The sequence below is a fragment of the Microdochium trichocladiopsis genome (genome assembly GCF_020744255.1).
Source record: "Microdochium trichocladiopsis strain MPI-CAGE-CH-0230 chromosome Unknown B0I36scaffold_8, whole genome shotgun sequence".
NCBI lineage: Eukaryota > Fungi > Ascomycota > Sordariomycetes > Xylariales > Microdochiaceae > Microdochium > Microdochium trichocladiopsis.
In genome coordinates, this window is record NW_025763551.1 from 2,817,665 (window position 1) to 2,844,220 (window position 26,556).

A 26,556-nucleotide genomic window follows, 5' to 3' on the forward strand; every position below is an offset into this window, starting at 1 on the left:
TTGGATATGCAAACTCGTTTCCTACCCGCCCGTCAAAATCAAGATTTGCGCGCAAGAACAAATATAGCCAACTGAGGGCCAAGGCGAAAAAGTTCCAAGTGCCCTGATTCCAAATATAACCCCGTGATTGCTACATAAGGGTATCGACACAATGCCAGCCGACACGAGAATTGAACACAAACTGAAGAAGCCGAAGAGGACCAAGTGGACCGCAGTGGACGGGGCACTTCAGATCACGTGGTTCGCAGAACCAAGTCGAGCGGAATGAGCCTCTGCCTCATCAGTCAACCTGGCGAAACTTAGGCCGAGACGGCTCGGACATCCGAAGTATGAGCCCCCACTGATTGAACGATCCAAGAAGGGACCAATTTGACCAGTACCGATAAAGTGCCGCCGGAACTCCTCCAATGCTGTCGACGCGGGTATCTCAAAATGCTCTTCGATGAACAGGAAAAGAGGTCGCTCGAGACAGCTGGGATCCGCAGAAAGCCAAGCGGACAACGAGACGAAATCAAAAAGATCCAGATGAAAAGAGGTCAAGGGTGGTGTGGTATCTTAGAAGACAAGACACCACGAAAGTCAGCAACGATTTATTGCTGCTGGTTGGCGGCCCACCAGTTTCCGCCTGCGGATGTCTGAGGGTTTGGCCATCCCTGGGTGACTGCAGGACTGCCAGCAGTGTTTTGAGGCATGAACTGCCTCGGCGTGGTCTGGTCTGCAGGATACATGCCCTGTCCGTGCTGTGGGTAAGACTGGCCCATTCCTGGCATGCCAGGGTATTGGACGGCGCCGGGTTGGATCTGTCCAGAGCTTCCGGGATGGCGAAGTTGCGGAGCAGGAGACTGTTGAGGATGAGAAGCCTGTGTCTGGCCACCGTATCCCGAGTAGTGCTGTGGCGCTTGTGGTGTCTGCGGACCCCACATCTGACTCGACGAGCCATAATTGTACGCTGGCGAGCCCTGAGATAAGCTTGTGCCACTTCCTGGTTGCAGAGCGCCGGGCCTGGACTGCTTCTGTGCCGTTGGCTGCGGCATAGACCTCATCTGGCCTTGCCCAAGCGACTGCTGAGAGTGCAGAGGCTGGCTGTAAGGGGCCGCCGTCATCATCATCTGAGGACTCTGGTTCGGGACGATGCCAGGCGGCTGGATGCTGGCGCTCGACGCATGCGGAGATTGCCCAGGACGAGTGGCCGGAAGTTGCGTGTCCGATGGACCTACAGGTTGCGAAGATGCAGGCTGCTCGTGAGGACGCCGCCAAAGGTTCTGCAGATAGTCTCCTCTCATCTCCCGCTGCTGATTCAGACCACGGTTGAATTCAGCTGTGTGATGTGCTTGCTGGTGGATATCGCCGAGAGGAGTAGGTCTGGTCTGATCCTGATAGGGATGTCCTGTGATTTCTTGCCGTGGGCCACTCTTGATGAAGTTGCTGTAGTCTCTTGTCCTTGTATCGTTCAAATCTGGTCCTGTGGTTATTACGGGCATTCTTGTCGCGGGTCCAGATGGCAATCCTAGCATACCTGTTTGGAAGGGTTGAGGCGCTGGCGCACCCCCAAAAGCCGGATTGTTGGTGTAGATGATTTCACCACTTGGTCCGCCAGCGAAAGACGCCGCAGCATTGTTGGCCTCGGCCGCAGCTTCTCGAGCCTTAGCCGCACCTGGTCGTTTCTCGCCAGCGAGGTCGGCCTCGGTGAACCCCTGCTTCCTGGCTTTCTGTTCCCAGTAGTCGTCCCGCACGCGCCGCCCATTCACGATGACCCGGCTTCCAAACTGTCGGAACATGGATCGCGCGGTCACAATGGCAATCTGTCTCGACCTGTATGAGAACGGCAAGATCTCCTGAGAAACCAGGTCATCCTTCTCAACCTGGTTGGCGATGATTTTGAAAAGCGATCGGTTCTTGTTGAACAGAAGGTATGAGTCGCGATAGCCGAGCACTCGAGCACATTCTGTAGCCAGCATGAAAAGCTTGTCGCCGCGGTTCGGCACGAGAAAGGTCCGACATCGATACTCCCGTCCGCCTGTCAACTGCCCATTGAGCAGCACCTTTTTCTCGCCCTGCTCGTCTGTCTCTCGTGGAATGTACTCATCGCCACCAGGTCCAAGCTGGTCGGTAGTGTGATCGCGCACGGTTGGCAGAGCCTTCAACGTACTCTTGGTCGGTGTCGTCTTTGGAGGAGGAGATGTCTGCGGCGCAGAGTAGCTTGCTGATTGCCCCGGAAGAGGCGCATTCTGTGATTGAGGAGTATGCGGTGGTGGCAGGGTCTGCTGCCCGTGCGGAGGCTGCGCCATTGGAGGTGGAGGAATGGGTGTCGCGTGTTGCTGTGCCAGATGCAAGTCGGTCAAACCACCTGAGGTTCTTGCTGGTTTCATAGGCCGGTTGCGCTTTCTCTGATGAGAAGGATCTGAAATGGACACGACGCGACGGGAGGTTAGCTGCCTGTTCCAAGCGACTGCGCAGGGTAGTACGTGCTGTGCTTGCACAGTGAAAACAGTATCCAAAAGTGTGCATGCGCGTGAATGAGCATCAAAAGAAATGGCGAGACCATACCGTCATCCCCTGGGTTGGCGATTGTTTGCGTGCCCTGAAGGTTGTCTGGCGACCGGCTGCGCTTGAGTCCTCGAGAATTCTGGTTCAACAGTTCTGCAAGATATGGGTCCCCTGAGTTAGTCACAGCAAGTGGAGCGCGCGGATGTGTGAAGGATGGACTGAGGCAGTTGCCGGGCTGATGTTTCCGATCGAAAGGCCGGTGATTTCATGAAGCAATCACGACCAAGAAGGTGTCATGGTGACAGAGGGCTTGGAGGTGTAGCAGTGACGACGACACTCTATAGCATGCCGCTTGCCATGGCAGCGAACAAGCGTGGTGGAGGAACCTTAGTCCCCACCATCGCACGCGCAACTCAGACAGCATTCCCAGTCGCGACAACGAGCACGCTCGTGCATGTCCATAGCGATCTCGAAATGATGCTGAACTGAGGTTGAAAGTCTACGCGAACACTTTCGCGACGGGGAAGGGAGAAGAAATGATGATAGCTGTGACATACCTGGATTGAGAGTGGCTGGATTGATTGTCGCACCCTCAGCGCCGTTAGTCTGCGTGGTATACATCCGCGCGACGAGCGACGAGCTTGCGCGCCGAGGAGAATGGCGGACGGGCGAGCCGCGACAGAGAGGAAGAGCGCGCGCGCAAGGTAGGTGACGCCTGCAGCACGACGTGTCTCGATATCGTTGGATCAGGAGTGTGGGATTGGGGTGAAGCGGCGCGTGCCTTACACGAACAGCAAGGAGGCGACCACTACGGTTCGAGGTTGGCTTAAAGAGAAGGGAGTTGCGACAGCGTTGCGCGGGTGGCCAGCGAGGCTGGCGGAGGATATGCAGTCAAGTCACTGATGCGTCTAGACAGATGCTTGAGGAAAACCTCGAGCTGGAGCTCTGATGAGTAGTAGGTCGAGGCAGGCGAGGGGTGGTGCTGGTGGGGTGAGGGTGTGTTTGGCCTCAGCGGGACAATAGGTTGGTTGTATTAGGGAGGAGTGGGCGAGAGTAGCGTTGTTGCCTCCTCGCGACAAATGAATGGATGGCCCGGGACGAACTCTGGGTGGCAGAGGGCGTGGAAGGAGGGGGGGCGTGTATATGTGTCGGCGCTGGCGGGTGTGAGAGTGCTCGACCATGGCAGGGCAGGTTTGCACCTTGAATGATCGCATGCCCTTGCACGTCCTCCCTCTTTGCGATGACGGATCCTTGCGCTCCTCAATACGCCTCCGAGCTGTGCGAGCTGGGATATGGTCTAAAAGAGGCCAGGTAGGGATGTGGCGGAGGCGGCAGAGTGGAGACTCGATGCGACATGGAGCCCAGTTGCTGAGCTAGCGTAATCAGTTCGCCTGCGGGACCCATCTGACCGGGTTGAAGTCGGGTTTGAGGCTCGCGCGGGCGTATCAGAGGACACAAAGGACCGTTTAATGCGACGGCACGGCTGGAACTTTGGATTCGGCACTGTCCCAACGCGGTTCACGTCGAGTGGGAGACGGCGGTACCTTGACTTGAGAGCGCAAGACTGTGGAGGGCGCTTCGACAGTGGGTGTGCCGGCTGTCCAGCCTGGCGAGGAGGCAGCAGACCACAGCGGGCCGTTGCGCTTGGTGAAAGTTGCGACACGCCTGTGGCGGTCGCTCATGGAGCACATGGGGCCAAACGGACTTGAGGACCGAGTTTGGACAAAGCAGAGCTGGTTGGGTAAACAAATGAGCGATATTATCAGCTAGCCAGCAGCCGAAGGGCCAGCTTCTCGTCGTTGAGGATGTGGTGCTTGGCAAGACGACGGGCGGGCGGGAACGATGAGGATCGAACAGACGCGGTTGTAGCCGATGTCTGGCCCCAGTCGTGAGCGGGCACTGAAGCTGGGGTAGATGGTGTGGTGGTGCTCGTGCTGGAGGGCCGCGATGGGAGCAGGACTGGACTATGATGCTTGGTGTGCTCATGCGGCAGGCAGGCAGGCAGGCAGACAGGCAGGCAGGCAGCGACCAGCCGCACCCCGAGCGTGGGTGTAGGGGTTCCATGTCATTGGACAGGCGTCGGCTGCCTGAGGAATCCAGCTCGGCAGGACTGACGCAACTCAACTGAGGGGGTGGGAGCGGGAAGGCGCAAGGGCGGGCAGCGGAGTGGGTGGTGGCCCAGTCTTGTCAGAATGGCGCCTTCTGTCAAAGTGTCCATGCGTGCGCGTGCACTGGCGCCATCCGAGTATGGCGTGACTGGGCTCGCGGCATCGCGGCTCTGTTGTCTGCTATATTGAGTCGAGTACCAGGCGTCACCAAAGTTTTGTTATCACCGCGAATCCATTGGCAGCAGGCCAACAGGGAGGGCTGCTGTCAGTGTCGCTCGCCTCGCATGAGGCAGATTTGGGATCTAGTGAAGACTACAAGGCACTGCGTATTGGCATGTTCAGGACGTTTTTGTCACATCAAATCATTTGCCCTTCAAACACAGTCCAGTCCAGTCCAGCCCAGCTGGAGCTCGGTTAGTTAAATGAATTTCTTCAGGGCACTCCTCGGTATGAACGGATCCGAGACAGGCGCACAAGGCCGTAAAGAGTAATGGGTCGGAGGGTTCTGTTGGTTGTCAAAATGGGAGCGAGAATTTTGCAGCATCGCTTGCACGGTTGTTGTTGGGAGTTCTTGTGACGCTGAGTCTGTCCTCGACTGCTTACACACACAAAACCAATGCTGCCATCGACGCCGCCTTTCACGATGCGTCACGCGAGCCTGACATGAAGAGTCAGGCCAGCTTTCCTTTTTAGGGCAACGGCCTTCTGAGGAGTGATCAGCATGGCGTGCAGGCTCCGCGCTTTCTCTCGCGCGCAATGTGGGCTTGCTAGACGCCACTTTATCCACATACCAGTGGCTCCCCATGTGCTATTTGCGATATTCTTCGGTCGGGTCGTCCCCACGCCCAGAGCCCCTCGCCTGGCAGGATTGACTGGAAAGTTGTTGATCGTCGCAGCACACGTGGTTGGGATAGGGACAGATCGACACCCCAAAAGCATTCGGCAGTGACCGCCGAAGGCCCCAGAGCAACATCGCGCGGCCCTTGTCTGATCGTAATTCGGAAGGCAACTGTCGCCCTCCCACGTACGGCGTTGAAGCTCTTGACAAGAGCTCTTCTTGCACATCGGTCTGACCAAGGAGGGGGCGTGTGGGAAACAAGCGGCTTGCCAAGCCAGGGTGAGGAGAGGTGGCGTTGCAGGGTGCTTGCAAGGGAGGAGCGGGGCTCGACTGGGCTTCTGACAAGACCGCTGTGCCTGCCCTGCCATATCTCGCGAGACTGTTTTAGAACCAGACAGAGTGCTGCACAATGACCGACAGCATAAACGCGACTTTGGCAGCGGGTAACCTGGGCGATGGCTTTGCCGTCGTTGCTGATTGTTCACATATGGAACCAGTTGCATCAAGCAGTCGTGGGAGCTAAGATGCAAGCTTGGCCTATATGACGAGCGGCGGGGTCGTGCTGGACACTTTCTCGTGGCCGAAGATTGGAGGTGGAATACACTGCGAAATAACAGCCGACACGCTGGACCATCGAGCACGCTCGGTCCATTTCCATCAGCACCGTAAATCTGCTGCGTGACCTTGAGGGCGTGCCTACTTGAGCGACTGGTCATCTTGGGGGAGTCATGTAGACGGGATGAATATGTGGTTGTGATTTCAACCTGCAGTATACAAATAAAGCAGAGCTGTCGCATGTACTAGCTCAGTTTCTGGCCATGGCGATGGCACAAAACTTGGCTTGAGTTAAGATCGCTGGGGTGGCAGACAAGGGTATCTGATGGTTGTTGTCAATCGCAGCTCAACTACCGAGGGTGTGCCATGGTGGCGATCCTGCCACCATTACTCACTCCCAATGGGACGAGAGCGCAGCTGTAAGCCAATAAGCCAATACGATCATGACATGAGACGGACACAGTGCCTCCCGATTCGCGCCGGCAGCTCCTGTTCTCGTCGTTGCCACAAGGCTTCTTCTGCTCAGCGACGTCACAACCCAGGCTGCTCAAGCATCCGTCCCGTGTTCTACTTGTCAGTGCTTGTGGCAGTAGTTTAGCAGGGCGGGGTGTCCAAAGCGCTGCGCAGGTATGAGTAAGCTCCATGAGGCCAGTGACAAGGTCGTTTCCCGCTCGTCATCAGGCATGCCAGGTATGCCAGAGCCCCTTGAGCACCGGGCTTCCGAGGCCGTGCTGAGTTCTGGCTTGGCCGCCAGCGGCATGCTCTTTCGTGCTCATTTCGTGGCGTTTGAAGCTGGATCTCAGATGTGAGTGCTGATCCGCCCAGCTCTCTGGAGCGGGCCTGGCACTAACAGCGATTTGACTCTGCATGTGCAGTCGGGGTGCATTGGGTTCCGAGGATGAAAATGGCGACTTGCCTGAAAAGACTATCGCCGCTCCGGAGCTGTCAGCCGGCTCAATCTAACAGGGCCGGTGTGCGTGCAAGCATAGCGAACCAGGGTTGTGGTTGCCATTGCAAGCGACCCCGTACGTGTGCACTGTGAGGCTCGGGTGAAGTGCTGAACGACCGTCTGGACCCTCGGGGGACGCGTGCAACTTCCAAGCTTCCAAGGCACCGGCAAGCAGTCCCAAACACTCTGACACAGGCGCCTTCCTGGAGCATCACGCAACGGCCACTCCCCGGTCTCTTTTCGAGCAAATGTCCACTCGCTTGCATCGCTGACACCCAAGGTTAGCCCCAAGCACGTCGGCCGATGCGCCTCTTGCGCCTGTGCATGCGTCCCTGGCGACGACAACGACGACACACAGAAAAGACACATGGCTCTGCATTATCAACTGCTGCGCACAAGTCCTCCCACGACTGCACTGACAGCTTTTACCCAGCACGGCCCCGCGGAGTTAGCAGGTCAACCTCGGCGCGGTAGCCTCTTGGCACTGGAGCTCGAACCAGAATCACGAGATATACCCAAGGTAGCCAAGAGCTCGAGTTGTGTTTTGGCATCCCAGGGGAAGACATACCTACCATTGTACTATCATTGCTCATTCTATTGTGCAATTATCGGGACGCCCTTGGTCTCTGGCACTGTGGTCTGTCATGAGCCACGACCGTCTTGCCTTGAGGTCACCAAAGGCCCGTTTCCCTCACATGTAAGCCGGCTTATTCCACTGCATTCAAACTGAAGATGCCCCAGTTTTGAACACGGAGAAGCCGCGCGAAATTTGACAACAAGTCAGCTCTAGTCTCACCACGCATATGCGAAAGAGCCAAGCGCTGCTTCAAGAGCGAATGCGTCGAGCTGCAGGTCGTGGCTGTCGGGGTCCCACCAATCCGAGTACGAGTAGACTTCCAGGGGCGAGCCACCCCGGGATGGACGGGTGCGCTGCTTGGATATGTTGGGAGCCACGGCTTCGTCGGGCACTTGGCAAAGGGACAACACAGTCATCTTCATCACCAACGAGGAGCAGGAACCGGCTCATCAGCGGTGGGGTACGAGATCCAGCACCGCATGACCAACCATGCCTTTGCATAAAGTAGACCACTCTGCTTGGTGGAAGCGAAACTGCGATTGCGAGCACACAAAGAAGCCGGGGCACGCGCTACCAGAAACTGCCTTTGTCGTTCATCTGTTGTCAAGCATAAGCATTTTCGCGACAGCATGTGCTGACGAGGCTTCCCCGCTTCGCCACGGCCGATGCGAACGACAAGAGCTGAATCTTGGGGTGAGTGCATCATTGTGCGTCACATATTGTGAGGAGACAACCGCGATTCGATGAACAGCCCGGGGCGCAAGAAGTGGCTGTGGAACTCGTCATTGGTTGGTGCTGGACGACAAGCTCTTCATCGCAGTGACCGAATTTCACGCGCAGCGACCGCGTCTTGTGCTCACGGCGTTGCACCCTTTCGGTGTAGTATCCGTTCGCGATTTGCTCTGCAACCGGTCCAAGTACGCGATGCGGCTTCTTTATAAGCTGCCTTCGCAGACTGGATGAGCGGCCGTGCCTCAAATTATGCAACAAAACCCTGGAGGTTCAACGATACCATCGCCACGGTCGCTTGTCACCGTGGGCAATCAACAGGAAAGTGTGCTGGCACGCTTCGTGGCAGTGTGTGGTGGTCGACGTAGCCCTTTACAGAAGAGCCAGAGACGAGAAAGCATGGCCCTTCTCTGAGGAGCGAGGTCACTCCAAACGGTCGAGAAATGAGCGTGCATCTCCTTACGCTTGAGCTCACGAACTTGGGCGTCGAGGGAAAGCAGCATGGGTGGCCTCCCAGTGAACATACGCGTGATCGACTCGGAGTGAATGTTCCCTGTCGCACGCTTGCACCATGGTGGCAGGGCTTCTTGGGGAAATGCGGCCTCGTGGAGCTTGCTCTCGTCTGCCTGCCTGAAGCTCGAGATGGTGTGGGCACCACGGCCAGGATCGCGCATGCGTGAATGAAATGGGGTGAGGATGCCTTGCACGACCACCAGGATTCGAGACAAGGAAGGCAGCCAGGACGACCCTCATTGGCTACGATGAAGAAAGCGTCCCGCTGACTCTCTGATGCGCTCCCTGTCCGCCCACAGGACAGCCTCCATCTGCACATCATGGCCCGCGGTCGCATCTTCATACCCACTCCTCTGCAGCAGCTCATCCGCACAAGCCGCGCTTGGGCGCCTCTCTCCAGACGCCTACACACAGCACAGTCTCTTGGGCGCTGTCACGTCGCGCTCTTGGCCCATGGCGCGTCGCAATCTATCTGAGCATCGGGCTGGCGGCGGGGGGGGGTTTGGAGCCTTCGCCTGCCTGGCCTGGTCAATAAGCCCCAGCAGCACACAGCACAGAATCGCTTTGCCCAGAAGCCGTGGACGGTTCCAACAAGCGCCAGCCTGTTGTGGCTACTAAAGGACCGGCGTGCTTGCTTGTCCTCTAGCCGACTTGGAAACGCCACGACTCCGTGTATCGCCACACCTGCCGGTGGACAGAACAGTCTTGTTGTGTTGGTTCACCTCTGCTTGCGTTGAATATGCTGGGATGATGCACTTAAGCTTGTTGACCCTCCTCTCCGGCAGTTTCACAGGCGCCTAGCCCTGCGACTGGCATCCTCGATCTTCCATGGAGTGCACTCCATGATCGTCAGATCCTCTTGGACCCAAGCATCTGCCCGCAACCTCCACGCCACCACCACCGTCTGCGGGAGACCCCTTGTTTCCCGCTCTTGCATGCTCGTTGCATAGCTCCAATCCTGTCCTTGTATTCAGTAACCGGGCATTTGTTGACGTCTCTGGGGTGCAGGTCCGTCGAGCGGCTTCAGTGCCATTTCGCAACCACTAGCTAAAGTATCCTTTCATCAGACGACAACGTGCGCTCACATTGGAGCGGTGGCTAGCTTGATTCGGGACACAGCTTTGACAAACTGCCACGCTGCGATTAACGCGCCTGCGCAAGCTCGCCTTGAAGGTGCCACTCAAATTTGCTGCGCCGCAGTGGCATCAAGGGGACCCCGGACAGTCACCGCCGATCTGCCGCAGCTGCCCATGTCCAACATCATATCCTGCCCCAGAAAAGCATCGAGTAATGTGAAGCAAACATCTCTAATCACAGCACGTGGCACTCGACTGAGACAGTTTGGGGTATCGTGGACAGCCTCTGCGCCTCAATCATGAATGGCATCCTGCAAGGTTGAGGACCAACCCGCCTGCTGCCTCATCCCATAGTAACGACACGCTGCTGGTGGGGGCCGTACTCAGCATCCCACCACTTCTTCTGGCGCTTTCATGATCTGCCCAGCTTCCCGAATCGCGATGGCACGGCGAAAAGTATGGTCGACAAAGTTCCCTTTAGCCGCCGGCATAGCCGCTCGGCGATCCAAGCTGAGGACCAAACTTAGACAGGGCGCTGGGTTGTCCTGATCAGGCTAGGGAACGAGGGGTCGGTCGCGTTCACGTTTCGCAATGGGAGCAGCATTCATGCCCCAATACCCCCATGTCGAGAACCTGGATTACGTGCCGGCTCCGCTGTACGAAGTAAGGCAACTAGATATCATAATTTGCGACAACATTGTCATGCTCTAGGCCCATCCATCGAGGTCATCATACCTTTGGGCAGGCTTTAGGAAACTCACGCGGAATGCACCCACCGTGATGGGGCTGGGCCATGCCCGGCCGCCTCGTCTAGCGCGCGGGAGCATATCATGGTGCGCGGGGAATGCACATCACGAGGCCATGATAACAATCAGGACCCACTCGACTGGCTTTATGGAACAATAGTCCAACCCCGCCAACACCAGTCGCGGTGGTGGGAGGAATATTCCGGGGACGGCTTTATCACCACGATGAAATGGGGTGACCTCACGAGCTGGGACCTGTCGACAGAAAGCCTATCAAGCATGGTGTTTCGACTAGATAGGAACACACCCGTCTGGACGTATTCATGGGGGAAATGGCGTGGCGATGCGGATTCCAGGAGGCAAGGGCGGCAGAGTTGTCGATTGCCCGCCTGACTTACACGACAGAGAGGAGCCTAGCACATCTCGTGATCCCCTTTGGTTCAAATCCCGATGTGACTTGACGACCGTCCGGCTTCAGGTCCAGCGTCCGCTGTGACGTCGGCCCGCACGCCAGGCTCGCGTTTTCCGCCATAAATCGATAGGTTCTGGTCCACGCCTGGGGGAACAGCCGAGTGGACAGGAAAGAAGTGGAGTGTAGGTATGTGGCAATACGGCAAAGCACCCAGCCGAGACACTGACATGGGTGAGAGCCGGTGATGGTGAGCAAGAAACCGTGATGTTTACAACGAAAAGCGACGTCTGTGTACGCCCCGGGTTACCCTCATGGCGGCGGAGAAAGAGAGAAATCGAGCCCGCTTGGTTGTCTGACCCACTCGACCGCCCCAAGTTCTTTCATATCTGAGTGCGGCCTTGACGATCATGGTACTTACTACGACGTACCGTTGCTCATGGCAGCCTTTGGGGATCCAGCATAGAGCGGCATGTGAGAAGAGCTCTAAATTTGAAAGCCAGCTTCGTTGGTGCAATCATCGCCATCCTCGGGGAAAGCTCCGCCCGTGCTGATGTACAGACCTCCTCCATTATACTCGACACGAAAGTGGAAGTGAGATTATTCTCCGCATGTACACAAGCAAGGTCAACTGCTCATCTGAAAGGCCAGGATCCAACCAAGGTCTGGGCCACTACCCAGAAGGCGAGGACGGGTGGGACTGCAGCCATGAGCAGACAGATCAGCATCCTTGCAGTTGTCCACATGACTTGTGATGCGACGGGTAGCCTCGACTGCACGTATCCGCGCGTAAGTGTGGCTTGGCAAGCTGTGGATTCAGATAAGGGCGTCGTCGACTGAGCCCCCGTGAAGGTCACTCTCTGCGGATTGAGAAAATGTTTGGGATCCCAAGAGCGAGGGCACCGTGAAACTTCGTTGGCGTGGGCGGGGAGGAGAAGGCGTTCAGCCTGCTAGCAGACGTGCACAAAAGTTAAGCGGATAGATATACACGAGCTGTGCCGTTTCCGCGAGGACAAGATTGTATCACGCGTTCAGGCCTGACACGGCTAGATGTGCGAACTACTATAGTACTAGGCCTACCAGCCTGAACACCGCGAGTCCGGAGATGTGATCACATCTGAGCAAGCGTCAGAGGGGGTGACTCAAAAAGTTCTCTTCACCGCTCGACACAATACACAACTGAGACAAGAGAGGCCGACTTTTGTCGCGGGCTCGCTTGGACGCACGGCCATACTTCCGTGAGTAGGGCGTGCGAGTGTGAAAGCGCGCGGGCCATGGGTTTGGTCCATTGTCTTGTCTCTCTGCATGGAGATATGTCTCATCGATACAAGCGCCGGCCGGCCCAGCCCAGCCCAGCCCAGCCCAGGGAGGCATAAGGCATACGGGGGGGTATTGAATAAGATGGGAAGCCGGATGCCCTGGAATGAGGCCACACGTCATCCACAGTGGCTGGATCACCTTGGTTCTCGTGGTTGGAAAAGCCAAGCACGGAGAGTTTTGCATGGAAAAGCGAATTCCACGGGATACGAGTTGGAATGGTTCAGTTCTGGCCCGGACAGTCACCGACAATTTTGGCCCAGTCAGTCTTGTCAAACGTGCCGGCTTGACCGGAAGCAGGCTGAGCGGCTGTTGTGCATGCCCGCCAGCTTTGGATGCAACCACGGACTTAATCGGCCTCTGCTTGTAAACGGGTGACTTACATCCTGCACAGGGTCCGACGGCTGACGGGTAGCATGTGCTTTAGTGTCGTAAGTGTGCAGCAGAGAGATGGGTAGAAGGTGGGAGTTCATTCTTGTGTGGCGGTGCATCCAGCCGCGCGCCACATTGACAGGGTCCACTCTGCGCCGGTGCAGTGGAGTCTGGGTGCACATGTCATGGCCCCGCCACAGTTTTTCTCAGTGGAGATTCCAACTTGCTCAAGATAGATCTTATCGATGACTGCAAGCAAGCTGGTGTGGGATATCCTTCAAATCGACGTGGCGACAGACAATCAGTTCAGACATTTTGCAGAAAGGCCCTGAAGCCGGTCTGAGGGACAGCCTGAAATATCACAGTAAACTGCGTCCAGCGTTCTGTCCAAGATGACGAGCTTGAAACGCTCGGTCGGGCCCGACAATGCGAGCTCCATGCTCTCGAGCAAGGTCTACGTCCGGTCGACCAAGAGCGGCAAGGTCCAGAAGATTGTTCGTGAGGTATACCTCCGCCAAGACATCCCCTGCTCTTCGCAGCTGTGCTCAAGGTGTCTGGCCATAGCTCCCGTTAATGCCGGCGGTGAACGTGAGTATCTGCACATCTCATGCGGAACCGTTTCGATATCAGAGTTCTAACAAGTACCATCACAGGGACACCGTTTGTGCTATCAGAAAAGCCGGCAGGCACCAAAGCTTTTCCCAATGGTCACTATCTCGTACCAGACACAAACGCGCTGCTCAATGCCATGGATCTCTTTGAGCAGAGTGCCGCATTCTACGATGTCATCATCCTTCAGACAGTCCTCGAGGAGCTCCGGAACAGGTCACTGCCGCTGTACAACCGGCTCATCGGCCTGACCAAGAGCGAGGACAAGCGGTTCTATGTATTCTTCAATGAGTTTCGCGCAGAGACGTTTGTCAAGCGCGGGGAGAGCGAGAGCATCAACGACCGCAACGACAGAGCTGTGCGGCAGGCTGTCAAGTGGTACAATGAGCACCTCGCGCAGACCAAGCACAAGAAGCTGCCCTCGGTGGTCATGTTGACGGACGACAGGGGCAACATCGACAAGGCCAAAGCGGAAAAGGTACCAGCAACAACCCTGCGGGATTACGTCTCTGGTCTGGAGGATGCCGATCGCCTACTGGACATGATCGCCGAGTCACAGGAACGCGGCGCTGCCCGGGACAAACGGATCTCAGAGTTCCTGTACCCAGAGTACTACAGCATGTCGAAGATGATGACGGGTGTCAAGAGCGGCATGCTGCACCAGGGCATCTTCAACGTGTCGCCCTACAACTATCTCGAGGGCTCCATCAAGGTGCCCGCGTTCACAAAGGCGCTTCTCATCCTCGGTCGTGACAACATCAACCGGGCTGTGGACGGTGATGTCGTGGTCGTCGAGGTCTTGCCGCAAGATCAGTGGAAGGAGCCGTCCTCGAAGATCATTGAGGAGGAGAACATTACCAAGAACGAAAACGCAGACAACGACGAAGGCGGCGACACAGTCACCGAGAAAGAGAGACGCGCGCTGCAAGAAGAGGTCAAGAAGACTCAGGGCTTGACGACGGAGGGACGACCGCAACCAACAGCCAAGGTGGTGGGTGTGATCAAGCGGAATTGGCGCCAGTATGTTGGACACATTGACCAGTCTTCCGTCAGCCAGTCATCGAAACAGGGCCGCAAGCAGGACTCCGTGTTCCTGATTCCCATGGACAAGAAGATCCCCAAGATCAGACTGCGCACGCGGCAGGTCGGCGAGCTGCTTGGCAAGCGCATCCTGGTCACCATTGACTCCTGGGACCGTGAGTCGCGGCATCCTGTGGGCCACTTCGTCCGGTCGTTGGGAGAGATGGAGACCAAGGCTGCTGAGACTGAGGCGTTACTGTTGGAGTACGACGTTCAATACCGGCCGTTCCCCAAGACAGTCTTGGACTGCCTGCCCAAGGAAGGCCACGATTGGAAAGTCCCAGAGAGTACCGAGGATCCCGGCTGGCGGGATCGCGAGGACTTACGGGGCCTGCTCATTTGCAGTATCGACCCGATCGGTTGCCAGGATATCGATGATGCGCTACACGCAAGGCCTCTCCCGAACGGCAACTACGAAGTGGGCGTCCACATTGCGGATGTATCACATTTCGTCAAGCCTGGAAATGCGATGGACACAGAAGCAAGCATTCGTGGTACAACCGTCTACCTCGTTGACAAGCGCATCGACATGCTGCCTATGCTGCTTGGCACGAATCTGTGCTCCTTGAAGCCGTATGTCGAGCGCTTTGCGTTCTCTGTCATATGGGAAGTCAATCAGAACGCCGACATCATCAACGTCAGATTCACCAAGTCTGTCATCAAGTCACGAGAAGCGTTCAGTTACGAGCAGGCACAGCTGCGCATCGACGACGACTCACAGCAGGACGACTTGACCCAGGGCATGAGGACATTGCTCATGCTGTCCAAGAAGCTCAAGCAGAAGCGCATGGACGCAGGTGCCTTGAGCTTGTCCTCGCCCGAGGTCAAGGTGCAGATGGAGTCTGAGACCTCAGATCCCATCGACGTCAAGACAAAGCAGCTTCTCGACACCAACTCGTTGGTTGAGGAGTTCATGCTGCTCGCCAACATCAGCGTGGCGGGCAAGATCTATGAGGCGTTCCCGCAGACGGCCATCCTCCGCCGACACGCGGCGCCGCCCAAGACCAACTTTGACGAGCTCGCCAACCAGCTCAAGGTCAAGCGCGGACTCGAGCTGCGTGTCGACTCGTCAAAGGCCCTAGCCGACTCTCTCGACAGCTGCGTAGACCCCAAGGAGCCCTTCTTCAACACTCTGATCCGCATCATGGCGACCAGGTGCATGATGAGCGCCGAGTACTTCTCTGCCGGCACCCAATCATACCCAGAGTTCCGGCACTACGGCCTCGCCTCTGAGATCTATACACATTTCACAAGCCCGATCCGGCGATATGCCGACCTCGTTGCGCACCGACAGCTCGCGGCGGCCATCGAGTACGAGCCGATGCACCCGGCGGTGCGCTCACGGGGCAAGCTCGAGGCCGTGTGCAAGAACATCAACGTGCGCCACCGCAACGCGCAGCTCGCCGGGCGCGCCAGCATCGCGTACTACGTCGGGCAGGCGCTCAAGGGCCGCGTCGCCGAGGAGGAAGGCTTCGTCATGAAGATCTTCTCTAACGGCTTCGTCGTGCTCGTCCCGAGGTTCGGCATCGAGGGCCTGATCCGCCTGCGCGACCTCGCCCCGGCCGAGGCCGCGGGCGCGTCCGAGCCGGACAGCGAGTTCGACGCCGAGAACTATGTCCTCACCACGAGTGGCAGCCGCGACCTGCGCGTCGAGCTGTTCCAGAAGGTCGTCGTGCGGATCCAGGACGTCAAGGACGAGGCCACGGGCAAGAGGGGCGCCAAGATGGAGCTCGTCCGCGTGGGTTAAAAAGAGTTATGATGTGTACAGGATCAAGAAGATGTACCAGCTTAGAGATAATAGAAAAGATATGAACTTATGGATTTGGATGGTCAGTTTCGCTGGTGAGCATGATGTCGCGTACAGCTACTATGTATGCTCTTGTGTTGATTTGACCTTGTTGCCCATCGTTACTCTCTCTTGATTTCGTCCTCGGTATGTACGATCTGTGGTTGAACATTGTTACAGAATCTCTCTACTGACATGGGAGTCTCTTACGTTACGGCACATGCACTCGCGTTGGACTACAAAGTTGCTTGGTCAAACAGGATAAATGCCAAATCTGCGGGGTATTGTTCGTGATGTATTGTTCTCAGCATCTCCATCAAATAACATTACTATGCTACATATGCTCGCATTCCATCCAGCAGTCGTTATTCGTGTACGTTGACTGTGTCTTCTCCCAACTCAATGATTGCGCCGGGCTGTGAAACCCAAACTCCATGAAAAAAAAGAACACTGTTTCATCGCTTGCCGCGCTTTCCCCAAACTCATACATGCCATGTCTTCTAGGTCTGTGGTCTTGTCTGGATTGGCGCCTCCGTTCATGCTTGCAAAGACCCTGGTCATACATGCAACGCTTCTCGGCGACCGACTTAGGCATAGTCTTGTCCCATAGACAAGAATCCTGCGTGCTTCAACTCCGGGCTCGAACCCATTGCAAACATCTGCAGAGGAGTTAAGAAAGTCTAAGCGAGTCTTCGTGGAGGATTTCACAGCGTAGCCCGCCACGAAGGAGCTCCGCACTGCATTTCGACGTAGCTAGACTGTTGTTGAAGACGGTGGGCCAAAGTCGGCGTTGTGCCGTGCGAGTAACGCCCTCGAAGGTGTTACGGGATCTGTCTGACTCCTCATTCTCCTCCGGAACGCACAAAACTCCCTTACCTCAGCCCGCCTCGCGGATTCCTGAGCGGCGAGAATGGTCGACGTGGGTAATGGTGGTGCCGAATCTTCAAGCCGTGCGCATGGGCTTGAGCGATCCCCAGACTCCGATGAGGAGATATCGTACAAAGTAGAGGTCGAGTCTTCCGATGCACTCTCATTGCTCCCTTGCGCCTCAGCCGCCTCTTCGATGCAGGCCTCGAGTATATTTGCTGACGGCGAAGACTCCTAGTAAAAGCCGTCTTGCCCGAGTCCGTTTCTTGGGCCCGGAGTGTTGGGGTGAGGCGTGCTCTGCGAGCTGCCAGTGCTATCACTTGGGGTTGACGGCTCGACGACTTGACTGCGGATGGCCATGATCCACTCGTGCTGGAGCAGCTCGACGGCGCTAGCTCTGTGCTTAGGGTCTCTGGTGAAGCATCGGTCGAGGAAGTCGATACCCTGCTCGCTGAGCTGATCCGTGCTGGGCAGCTGTGGCGGGTTGCCTTGTGCAATGTTATACATAATGGCCCACTCGTTGTCTAGGTTTGACCAAGGCCGCCGACCAGTGGCCATCTCGAGAATGACGCAGCCGAGGGACCATACGTCAACTGCGCCAGCTCGACCTGGGTTCTCTCCCGTGATGACCTCTGGGGACATATACATCGGAGTACCAGTCATGGAACGATTCGGCTGTGAGCCACCATGCACAAGCGTTTTGCCTTGCCTGGCGATGACCTTGGCGGCGCCAAAGTCGACGTACTTGATGACACCATTGTGGTCGAGGAGGACGTCTGCAGCCCGAGGTTAGTATTTACTGTTCAGAAGGTCGCCCGAATTCGCCACTACTTACTTTCTGGCTTGATATCGCGATGAGCAATGCCACTTTCATGAAGGTAGGCAAGACCTTCAAGAAGTTGCAATGCATAAACCATGATAACTTGCTCATCCTCGATACGCCCGTGCTCCAACAGATTGGCCAGTGAGCCACCCGAGCAGAACTCCATGAAGATGTAGACCCGGTCGCGGTGGACCTCGATGCCGTAATATGAGACCACATTTGGGTGATCCAGAACTTCCAGCACTCCCATCTCATCCTTGATCTGAGTAGCGATCTGTGGAATCAATTTTGGGTCTTGAAGTCGAATCTCCTTGACAGCCATGAGATGGCCCGTGTCCAGGTTCATGGCCGCATAGACGTTGCCAAATGTGCCGCCACCAACAAAATGGCCTTGCTGCCACCGCATCGTGACGTTCGTGGCAGAGGAGGACAGATACGCGAGTGACCTGTCGACTTCATTAGACACCTCCAGGACACGGCCGAGTCCTTGTCTCTCGGCAATAGTCTGCCTCTGAAGCTCGTCGAGCTCCTCTATTCTGTTCAGACGTTGCTCGCTAATGTACTTGGCGGCCTCGTTGTCATCGAGCAAACGATTCTGGTCGAAGCGCTTGAATTGTCCTACCAGCGCCTCAATTCGTTCTCGCTCTGACTGCGCCGCTTGATTTGACTTCGCGCCGAGGATATCGAAGTGAGAGATGAGCAAAGACATGCAGCCAGACACTTTGGCACGCAGCTGAGCATACTCATCGTCGCCCAAGCCCAGGACGTGGCGACCACGGGTCATCGTCATGGTGAATTCCAAGGCAGGAACCGCCCAGCGGAACGACTTACGATCCGAGACGCGACAGTCATCGCAAATGAAGCTGACCCATTCCAGTCCGAGCTTGATGAGCTTCATGTTGTTCATTTGTCGCCGATTGCTGTCCATATATAGATGCGATCGTTGACCAAACTCGGTCGCGAAGACGAAGCATGTCTGGATGAGATCTTGGCACTCCAATCCTTGTGTTTGCATCCGGATGACGCCAACACTGTCCATGAACGTATTGGACAGCTTGAACGCGACCTTCCGCAGCTCCATAAGCCGGGTATTGACTTTGTGCAAGTTGGATCGCACCTCAACAATCAGATCAAGGTGCATCTCCAAGCTGTCTAATAACGCTTTGCGGGCGCTCGCAACTCGATGTTGTGTGCCATCGGCAATCAGACGCATCTGTCCGAGCTTGAGGTCAATGGTACCAATGTCGAGTGGCTGCTCACGTCTGTTACCAAACCAGTGAAGTTGCATTTCTGGTCGAAGAATGAGGATGTAAGGATCGGTCGGGTCATCCGAGATCTGCTCGTGGAAGCAGTTCCGGAGGATGCCTGGGATCTCTTCGTCGCGTCCAATCAAGCTTGGCGATGCGACAATCTGGATGCCGTCAATCTCGTCGACGAGGAAATGGCCATTAGCAAAAAGTCGCTCATAAAAGTGACTGAGATTTTCGGCATCAAGTGCGATGCTGAGGTCGGTGGCGTTTTCGTAGTGATCGTTCAACATCCTGGAAAACCGTTGAAGCATTCGTTGCCTGACACGAACAGAGTCCAGAACCTGCATGTACCGCTTGCTCATATCCGTAGCACTCTCCTTTGGTTTTCGCTGCAGCTCCCGCTCAAAAGTCTGGCTGAGGCGGTTCAGGGCCTTGTATGTGAGGTTGCTAAACTGTTCGGCGACCTCAATATCACCACCTTGAAGGTGACGACCAATCTCGTTCGCAAAGTCCCATTCCTGGAACAGAACTTCTGCCTCCTTGAATGTGTTCTTGTTGCGGCTGAGTTTCCAGTTCAGCATTTTGAAGTAGTAACGAAGGGCCTCCAAGACCACTTGATCGAAAGAGTCGTCAATAACGGGCGGCAGCTGCCAGCCTGGTTGAGGAAGCGACACGGCAAGGTATTCTTGCTTGATTCTGATGGCGAGCTTCAGTAATAGCTGGAATTGGCCGATCATCTGGTCTTGTAAAATGAGATTCTGTTGGGTGGTCTCCTTCATCTTTCTCGCGTATGCCAGCCGAACACGAATAACCTCCTCGATGAGTCGCGAAGGGAAGCTGATCAGTGTCAGGATCTCCTCGATGTACGGCGGGAGATGCCGTTTCAGGAAAGCAGCCGAGTTCATAATCAAGGTCTCCTTGGCCTTGGCTATTGTGGTGGAGATGACGGAAAGCATACTTTTCCGAATCAGGGACTTGGTCTTGATGGCTATTTCCCTTTGTGCTGATTCGTCGTCATCGTGGAGTGATTTGAGCCCATCCTCCTTGAGCAATCGGTCAATGAAGGAAGTCTCATCGCTCAACCCGTTGGTGCTCGGCGACCTTTGTTTCGTCTGCTGGAAGTCGAGATCATCATTACCCACCCACTTCTTGAGGATATCCAGTTCGGCGTTGATGAGTTCGTTGGTGTTATACCAGGACATGACCGCATCGTAGGCTTCTTGGAAGGACTGCGAGGTGGCTGTCTTGTGGACACTGCCTAGCGCCTGCCAAGATGGATACATGCTCTCAAGCTTTTCGATCTTGGACACGACATCTCGGATCTGCTCAATGGGGGGTTTCCCCGCTTCGCTTTCGCCTTGTACCTCGAAGCGAATTATCTCATCGATGGTGCGGTCGAGGTTGGCTCGACCCTCCTCGACGATGCGTCTTTGTAGCGCCAAGGTACGACCCGTAAGCTTCGCGCGGACACCCAGCCACAACTCGGCCTTGTGGGCATTCTTGCCACCTTGTTGATCCGATGAGCCGATGAGACGCTTTTTCTCCTGCCGCACAACGTCTCCCGTCAATACTGCTGCGAGCATGCCGTGCCATTCCAAACGCTCTCTGTTGCCAGCATCACGAATGTCTTCTTCAGTAGGCTGCGTATCGTCGATCATGTTCTGGAACAAAGTCGTTTCATCGTTGAACCTATCGTCAAATACGTCCGACGACGGAGTCTCTCCTTCTGATTCCTCGTCGGAATAGTCGACGCTTGGGGTCGTAGGGTCGAAGTAGCCGTTTGGCCGTTGATCCTGACGGATCATGCGCAAGTATGCTGGTTCCTGGTCGCGGAACTTGTCGGCCGGGTCGCTCCGGCGAGGCCTCGAGCCAGATCTTGTGCTGGTGCTGATGAAGGAGGGCTGGGAGCGGGGTACACGTTGTGGAGCGTATGTACCTGAGGGCGTGCGAGTGACCAGTGGTCGTCCTTTGGTGCCGTTGACGCCGGCGGAAACGCTGTCTGATGGTGTTTGCGCGCGCTGGCGGCCGCCTGTGTTGGCCACTGAGTTGGGGGCGAGGGAGGCCATGGACGAGGCGAGACTCCCATCGCCGTACGGGGCGAGATCACCGAGCTCGTCCTGGCGCTCAAGCTCGTGAGGATCATGGCCGTAGTCCTCAGAGGAAGCCGAGGCGTCTGAATCGTTTGTGGCTACAGTGGGCCGCGCATTCTTGAGCTTGTCCTGCACCATGTCGGCCTCCCCGTGTGAGAAGCGGACGGCGCGAGGGGACGACTCGTCAGACATGTTTGTACGGGTTGCGAAGCTGCTGGCGCAGCAGCGGAAAGTGTCGGTCGTCTGTTATGTAGTCATGGAGCTGACGAGGGCCGCAGAGGAGATCGGAAGTCGAGAGGCGTGATGTCGCGATCTTGGAATCGAGTAGACCTTGAGCTGTATAGAACGTGGCGGTACAGGACTTTGAGCCGCGAGGAGTAGGCAGAGGGTGGTTTCGGCGGCAAGAACAGAATGTCGGGCAGCTCTCGAGGCCTTGCCGCAGAGGGCCAGCGGTTACGGTGGTGGAAGAGGATGTGGTGGTGGTGGTGGCTGTCGTTGTCGTTGGACCGGAGGAGCTGGGCAGGAGCAGCAACAGGCTCGAGCCGAGATTGGCAGTGGTGGTGGTGGTGGACTTGCAGGGATCTGGCATGCCCGGCCAAGGCCCACTGCACTGGTGGCTGCCCGGCGCCCGGTTCAGGTGGGGCGGGCCACTGCTTAATTGGACTCACCTTGGATCAAGGCAGGCGGGCAGGCCAAGACGCAGCTGGACACATGTAGAAGCACCGTGAAGCCCTCTCCGCCCGTCACTCGAGACGAGGCGTCGCGTGTCACTCGAGCATGGCGAGCACATCGGACGAAATACTGTCATCATTGTCCTGCATTCATCCCCAAGGACTGTCACTAAGGGCCACGCGATGGACCCGTGCGGGGGGGACGAGGGACCAAGTCATCCTGGCGATGCATGCTGTCAATACCACTCACTGCATACTGCAGCCCACGGACAAAGACACTGCCCGTCCTGGCTGGAGAGATGGCTCCGGCAACAGCATTGTGCAACGTCCAAGCCGTGTGCTGGGGTCGGCTCGAGTATCACGGGCGCCATGTGACTAGGTGCCTATCAAACTTGAGACAAGAAGGTGTGCACGCCCGCACCACCTGCCGAGGCTCGATCGAGATCGCGACAGTCCTTGCCTTACATGGTAGTATGTGCTGGTAGCTGGCTGCAACAGGCCTGATTTCACAGTGACGTCTCCTTGTTCCGTGCTCTGGCAATTGGAAGGATGTGCAGCAATTGCTTGCATGCATGACGGAGACCAATTCGACCATTAAGATCAAAGTGGAACGGCTCCAGAACCTGGACGCGTCGGGCCAATCCCGCCGCCCGCTCCAGCACCGCAAGCGCGCCCTGGCGCGTCTTCTCCGTCGGAGCTAGGCCACTTGACTGTTAGTGCACTGACAAGTGCACTGACACATGCTTGACAACGTCCCTGGTTGTGCGAGCTACATAGCAGACACCTCGACCTGCGATCACCGACTGCCTGCCCGTCTGCAAAGTCCCGCCAGAGATATTCGCCCTCTCGTACGCCTACCGACGGCTTCCTGCAGCTCTATCACACCAATGGGTGCCTGAAGAGCCCTCCCTGCCTGCCCATGTCGACGAGGCTCGCGGCCACTGACGGGTCGCGTCCTTCCTCACGAGCCGCCCTTCTTCCCTCGTCCGACCACCGCCTCAACCACAAGCATGCCGCCTCGCCAAAGTCCTCACCCGGCGGTTACGATGCCTTTGCAATGGAGCACCTTCTTAGGGCTCCCGTAGTCGTCAAGCCTCACCCAACAACGCTCTCGGTGAAGCCTCGAAGCTTGCAACCCCTGATGCTGCTTCCACGGCGCCTTCTTCAATTGTCCTTCCTGGACCTGGCCGCCCCTTCGGGCTCCTTCGAGTTCTCTCGCTTCTACGATGCCCAGGTCAAGGTCCTCGAGCTTGAGGCCCGCATGGGTGCAGAGCCGAAAATCTTGGTTGCCAGGCTGGACTACGACAAGACAGTCTACGCACTCGAGCGCCAGGAAACCGGCTTATATAGCTTGTGCAAACTCAGCAATGGGGTGGATCTTGGCCTGCTCAGCCGGGATGCGTCGCTCGTCGCTGCTGCAGTCTTGAGAAAGCGTAGTTCGTCCAAGACTGAAGAACCACGAGCTCTGCCCACCACAACAATAAGCTCCCACCACGAAAGCAAAAAGAGAAGACTGGCTATCGAGGCAATCCAGTCGCTTGTCAAGAAGCCCCCGCCATTAAGCCTGGAGGGACCATCGGCTGGCGACGCGTCTGATCTCCAGGTTCCAATCGAGCACGAAGTCTCAGGACTCCTTTCCACAGCTCCCTCGCCGCTTAGCGTAGCACAAGACGCCCAGCCACCACCAGTCGGCACAAGCGAAGGCACCACCGAGGATGTACATCACGCGAACAGTGCTCTCGAAGACCTTGCTCGACCTGACGCCGACACTATCTTTGACAGTATACGGAGGCAGTATCAAGAGACACTCTATCATTCCAGGGTATGTGAGGATGCCATTTGTTTGTTGAGGATATATGCTCACCCGAATATCAGGGATCACTGGCATACTTTGCAAAAGGACCGTTGTCCCGTGCCCGTGCTGCCTTCCATCTAGACTGTGATGGCGATCTTGAAATGGTTGACCTGGTCGAATATCTCAAGACTCTGATTATGACAACGGTGCAGATCGACAAGAAGTACCGTGAAATCGTCCCGGAGATAATCGCGAAATGCAAACTAATCGCCCAGGACTCTGACGAAGAGAACAAGGCCGCAAAGGCTAAGAAAAGGCGAGCAAAGAAGATGAAGCTGAACAAGGACGGTCTATACCCAGACGACGAAGAGCATGTTCGCAAATGGTGGTCTACCCGTCGACCGAAACCAAAAGACGATGAGGACACCACGAGGCAGTCGCCTCAAGAAGCACGTTGGGAAATCTCATATCTGAGATCCCGAGAAACACAACTTCAGATGATCCTCATCCTCGAGATTCTTTCTTTGCAGCCATTATGCACTTCCGATAATGGTGCTGACTCGCAGCAGCCGTCGCTCCCTGGTGACGATGCTGTCCTCCACGAAGATGCATCCCAGCCACAGAAGAAAAAGCGGAACCGGCATAATCTCCCATTCCTCCTGGACGTGCATGCCGATCGACTCACGATTTGGCACTCTACCGCGCTCGACGATGTCAACATGGTGGATGGCACTGACAGCCAACGGAATCCTGAAGATCAAGACAGTCTGCGGCCGACGGCAGACCCCTTAAAGGACTTCTGTGTTGACATCATTGTCCCATTGTACGAGCACTCCAGCCAAGTCAACCCCGTATGAAGACTAACCATGTGACAGCTTTTCTGCACGTCTTCCCGAACAATGTGATTCTATCAACAGGAAGCTAGGCGGGCCTGTCATGATCTCTCCTCCAAAGCCTCGTTCGAAAGCCAGGCGGCGCGATGTTAGTGCTTCCAAGGCCAAGGCCAAGCCAGAGACGACGAGCAAGCGCTCAGGGTCTTCCAGCCACAAGTCCAGTCTAGAGAATGTCTTGTCCAGAGAGTCATTAAACCACCGCAGAAGCATGTCGCGGGGTCCCAGCGGAATGATCGCCCTGATGAGATCTGCCTCAACGCCCCTCTTGCCAGCCATGAAGAGAGAGGCTAGCGAACCAGCCCCGGTTGCAAATATTCCCACAGCCACGGAGAAAGATACTGCACAAAGCCCGAGTGCCAATGGTGCTCAGGGCGTGAAGCGAAAGCTGGGAGAGGATCGCGTGAAGAAGGACGCACAGGTAAAGGCTGAGCTCAAGAGTGCCATTTCGGCACTAAGGAGACCAAATCGCGAAGTCGTCGGCCAGGCTATGGAGGAGGACGCTGAGAGACGAGCCACCACTACGCTGTCTCAGCTGAAGAGTAAGTTGCGCTCTCTTGCAGTCGACTTGGCACTGTGCTGACAACCGCACAGAATCCAGGAAACCTCAGATGCATCCTCGGATGCAGAGCGTAGTCAAGGCGACACCGACAACCTCGCGCTTCAAGGATGTGCTTGGGCGCGATGCTTTCAGTCAGCCGGCGTTTGGGGCCATTTCCGAAGATGTCGATGCATATGATGGCCCATCTTCGGCATCCATGGTCCCTTCTTCAGCACCGAGAAAGCAACGTCGGTCTGTTGGCCTAGACGATCGTGGCAGTGTTCGGCCTCGGCCAGCCACGGCAAGGCGGTCGGAACAGGTGGAAGCCACCCCGGCAAAGCCAATAGCTACAAGATCGGAGACAGACCTTCTCGCAGGAGCGAACGACGAAGGTTGTGTCCTTGCCTCCTCCCCTGTAATGTCGCGGAAGATTGCACAACCTCGATTTCTGCAAGCTGGCTACAGGGCCGGTTTATCGCACAGAGACAGCGGCATCTCGATGCCTTCGTCACCGAGCGCGGGCTTGATGGAGACGCCCGTGAAGCGGTCGGCACCTACACCATCAATGCCGCACTTTGTCAGTGTCACTCCTGTCAAGCGATCCGCGGATATCTTCGCGAAGCAGGCGCCAGCCACCGTGGTCAACGATGCGGTGGTTACAGAGAAGCCGAAGTCGATATACGCACGACTCGGATGGGACGATGAGGACGAGGACGACTTGTGCTAGTAGACCAACAAACAACTAGGGGCACGTGGCAGACTCTGGGAATTACGCATGGGAACCGGCAAAATAGATTTGGGTATGACTTACGAAGACACGGGATCACGGGATTCACGCATCAAGGAAAAGGCGTCCAGAGATGATTTGTGTTGGAACTGGCAGCATACTTGTACAGCATGTTTTGCATCACATAGCTAGACATCATGAACACCTTGCGAATATACATTCTTGACTTCATCTCTCGTTCGCTCGCGTGGGTATATCTCGACAGGATGTCAGCCTGACAACAGTTCTCGCCGACTGTCAAGTCTGTGCTGGCACTTGCCGGTATTTCGTGCCACTACATCTCCAAACTCTCAGCAGTCCTCCCGCCAGCGAGCACGAGCCAATCCGACATGCGCAGACCCGAGTCAGCACGTCCACGCTTTGAGGCACATTCCGGAGTCATGTCACTGACAGCTAAACCGAAGTGCAGATCAAAAACGGGCCGTTCTTCGCCGGCCGGGACTGGATTCCCATTTTCGGGCTTATCCCCCGACGCTTGTGGTGTTACGTTTTTGTGCAGTGGTGTGTGTGTGTGTGTGTGTGTGTGTGGTTGGTTAAGATGTTTGGTTAAGGTGTTTCAAGTAAACCAACACACCTTCCCGCACCTCGTTAGCGCTGCCCACGCCCTATTCTCCTTCAGCCTGGAACATGGATTTCATCGCTGACGGGCGGTGCCAGGAACAAGGAGTGAGATGGCCACCGCCGCTTGGCT

At 56.3% G+C, this 26,556-nt stretch overlaps 4 protein-coding genes across 4 annotated transcripts; 2 read left to right on the top strand and 2 right to left on the bottom strand.

Annotated features, from left to right (window-relative positions):
• Positions 1–253: 253 nt before the first annotated feature.
• On the bottom strand, positions 254–3,562 carry B0I36DRAFT_415137 (chromatin remodelling complex Rsc7/Swp82 subunit-domain-containing protein). The gene is made up of 3 exons (XM_046162034.1): positions 3,045–3,562; positions 2,548–2,640; positions 254–2,401 (listed from the first exon to the last, which is right to left on the bottom strand). The coding sequence occupies exons 1-3, from the start codon at positions 3,106–3,108 to the stop codon at positions 591–593; spliced, it is 1,968 nt and encodes a 655-aa protein (XP_046009786.1). The 5' UTR covers positions 3,109–3,562; the 3' UTR covers positions 254–590.
• Positions 3,563–12,910: 9,348 nt separating this feature from the next.
• B0I36DRAFT_273625 (RNB domain-containing protein) lies at positions 12,911–16,190 on the top strand. Its single transcript, XM_046151330.1, has 2 exons — positions 12,911–13,264; positions 13,330–16,190. Exons 1-2 carry the CDS (start codon positions 13,069–13,071, stop codon positions 16,110–16,112), a joined length of 2,979 nt encoding a protein of 992 aa, XP_046009787.1. The 5' UTR covers positions 12,911–13,068; the 3' UTR covers positions 16,113–16,190.
• Positions 16,191–17,306: 1,116 nt separating this feature from the next.
• On the bottom strand, positions 17,307–21,373 carry B0I36DRAFT_226153 (uncharacterized protein; the record flags this gene model as incomplete). Its single annotated transcript, XM_046149078.1, has 2 exons — positions 17,307–17,794; positions 17,854–21,373. Coding segments are annotated over 2 exons (4,008 nt in total), but the record flags the coding sequence as incomplete, so codon positions are not given.
• A 1,671-nt stretch (positions 21,374–23,044) lies between these two features.
• On the top strand, positions 23,045–26,036 carry B0I36DRAFT_330927 (DNA replication regulator SLD3-domain-containing protein). Its single transcript, XM_046154904.1, has 4 exons — positions 23,045–23,674; positions 23,728–24,470; positions 24,523–25,079; positions 25,132–26,036. The coding sequence occupies exons 1-4, from the start codon at positions 23,114–23,116 to the stop codon at positions 25,803–25,805; spliced, it is 2,535 nt and encodes an 844-aa protein (XP_046009789.1). The 5' UTR covers positions 23,045–23,113; the 3' UTR covers positions 25,806–26,036.
• Positions 26,037–26,556: the final 520 nt, after the last annotated feature.

What these genes read in the sequence shown, in the direction of transcription:
- B0I36DRAFT_415137 (XM_046162034.1), bottom strand. Translation starts at nt 3,108, where the DNA reads ATGTATACCACGCAGACTAACGGCGCTGAGGGTGCGACAATCAATCCA. An exon ending in TCCAGCCACTCTCAATCCAG is followed by an intron (nt 2,641 to 3,044) that starts GTATGTCACAGC and finishes CATATCTTGCAG; the next exon opens with AACTGTTGAACCAGAATTCT. An exon ending in CGCCAACCCAGGGGATGACG is followed by an intron (nt 2,402 to 2,547) that starts GTATGGTCTCGC and finishes TGTCCATTTCAG; the next exon opens with ATCCTTCTCATCAGAGAAAG.
- B0I36DRAFT_273625 (XM_046151330.1), top strand. Translation starts at nt 13,069, where the DNA reads ATGACGAGCTTGAAACGCTCGGTCGGGCCCGACAATGCGAGCTCCATG. An exon ending in CGTTAATGCCGGCGGTGAAC is followed by an intron (nt 13,265 to 13,329) that starts GTGAGTATCTGC and finishes GTACCATCACAG; the next exon opens with GGACACCGTTTGTGCTATCA.
- B0I36DRAFT_330927 (XM_046154904.1), top strand. Translation starts at nt 23,114, where the DNA reads ATGGGTGCAGAGCCGAAAATCTTGGTTGCCAGGCTGGACTACGACAAG. An exon ending in GTTGACATCATTGTCCCATT is followed by an intron (nt 24,471 to 24,522) that starts GTACGAGCACTC and finishes ACCATGTGACAG; the next exon opens with CTTTTCTGCACGTCTTCCCG. An exon ending in TACGCTGTCTCAGCTGAAGA is followed by an intron (nt 25,080 to 25,131) that starts GTAAGTTGCGCT and finishes ACAACCGCACAG; the next exon opens with AATCCAGGAAACCTCAGATG.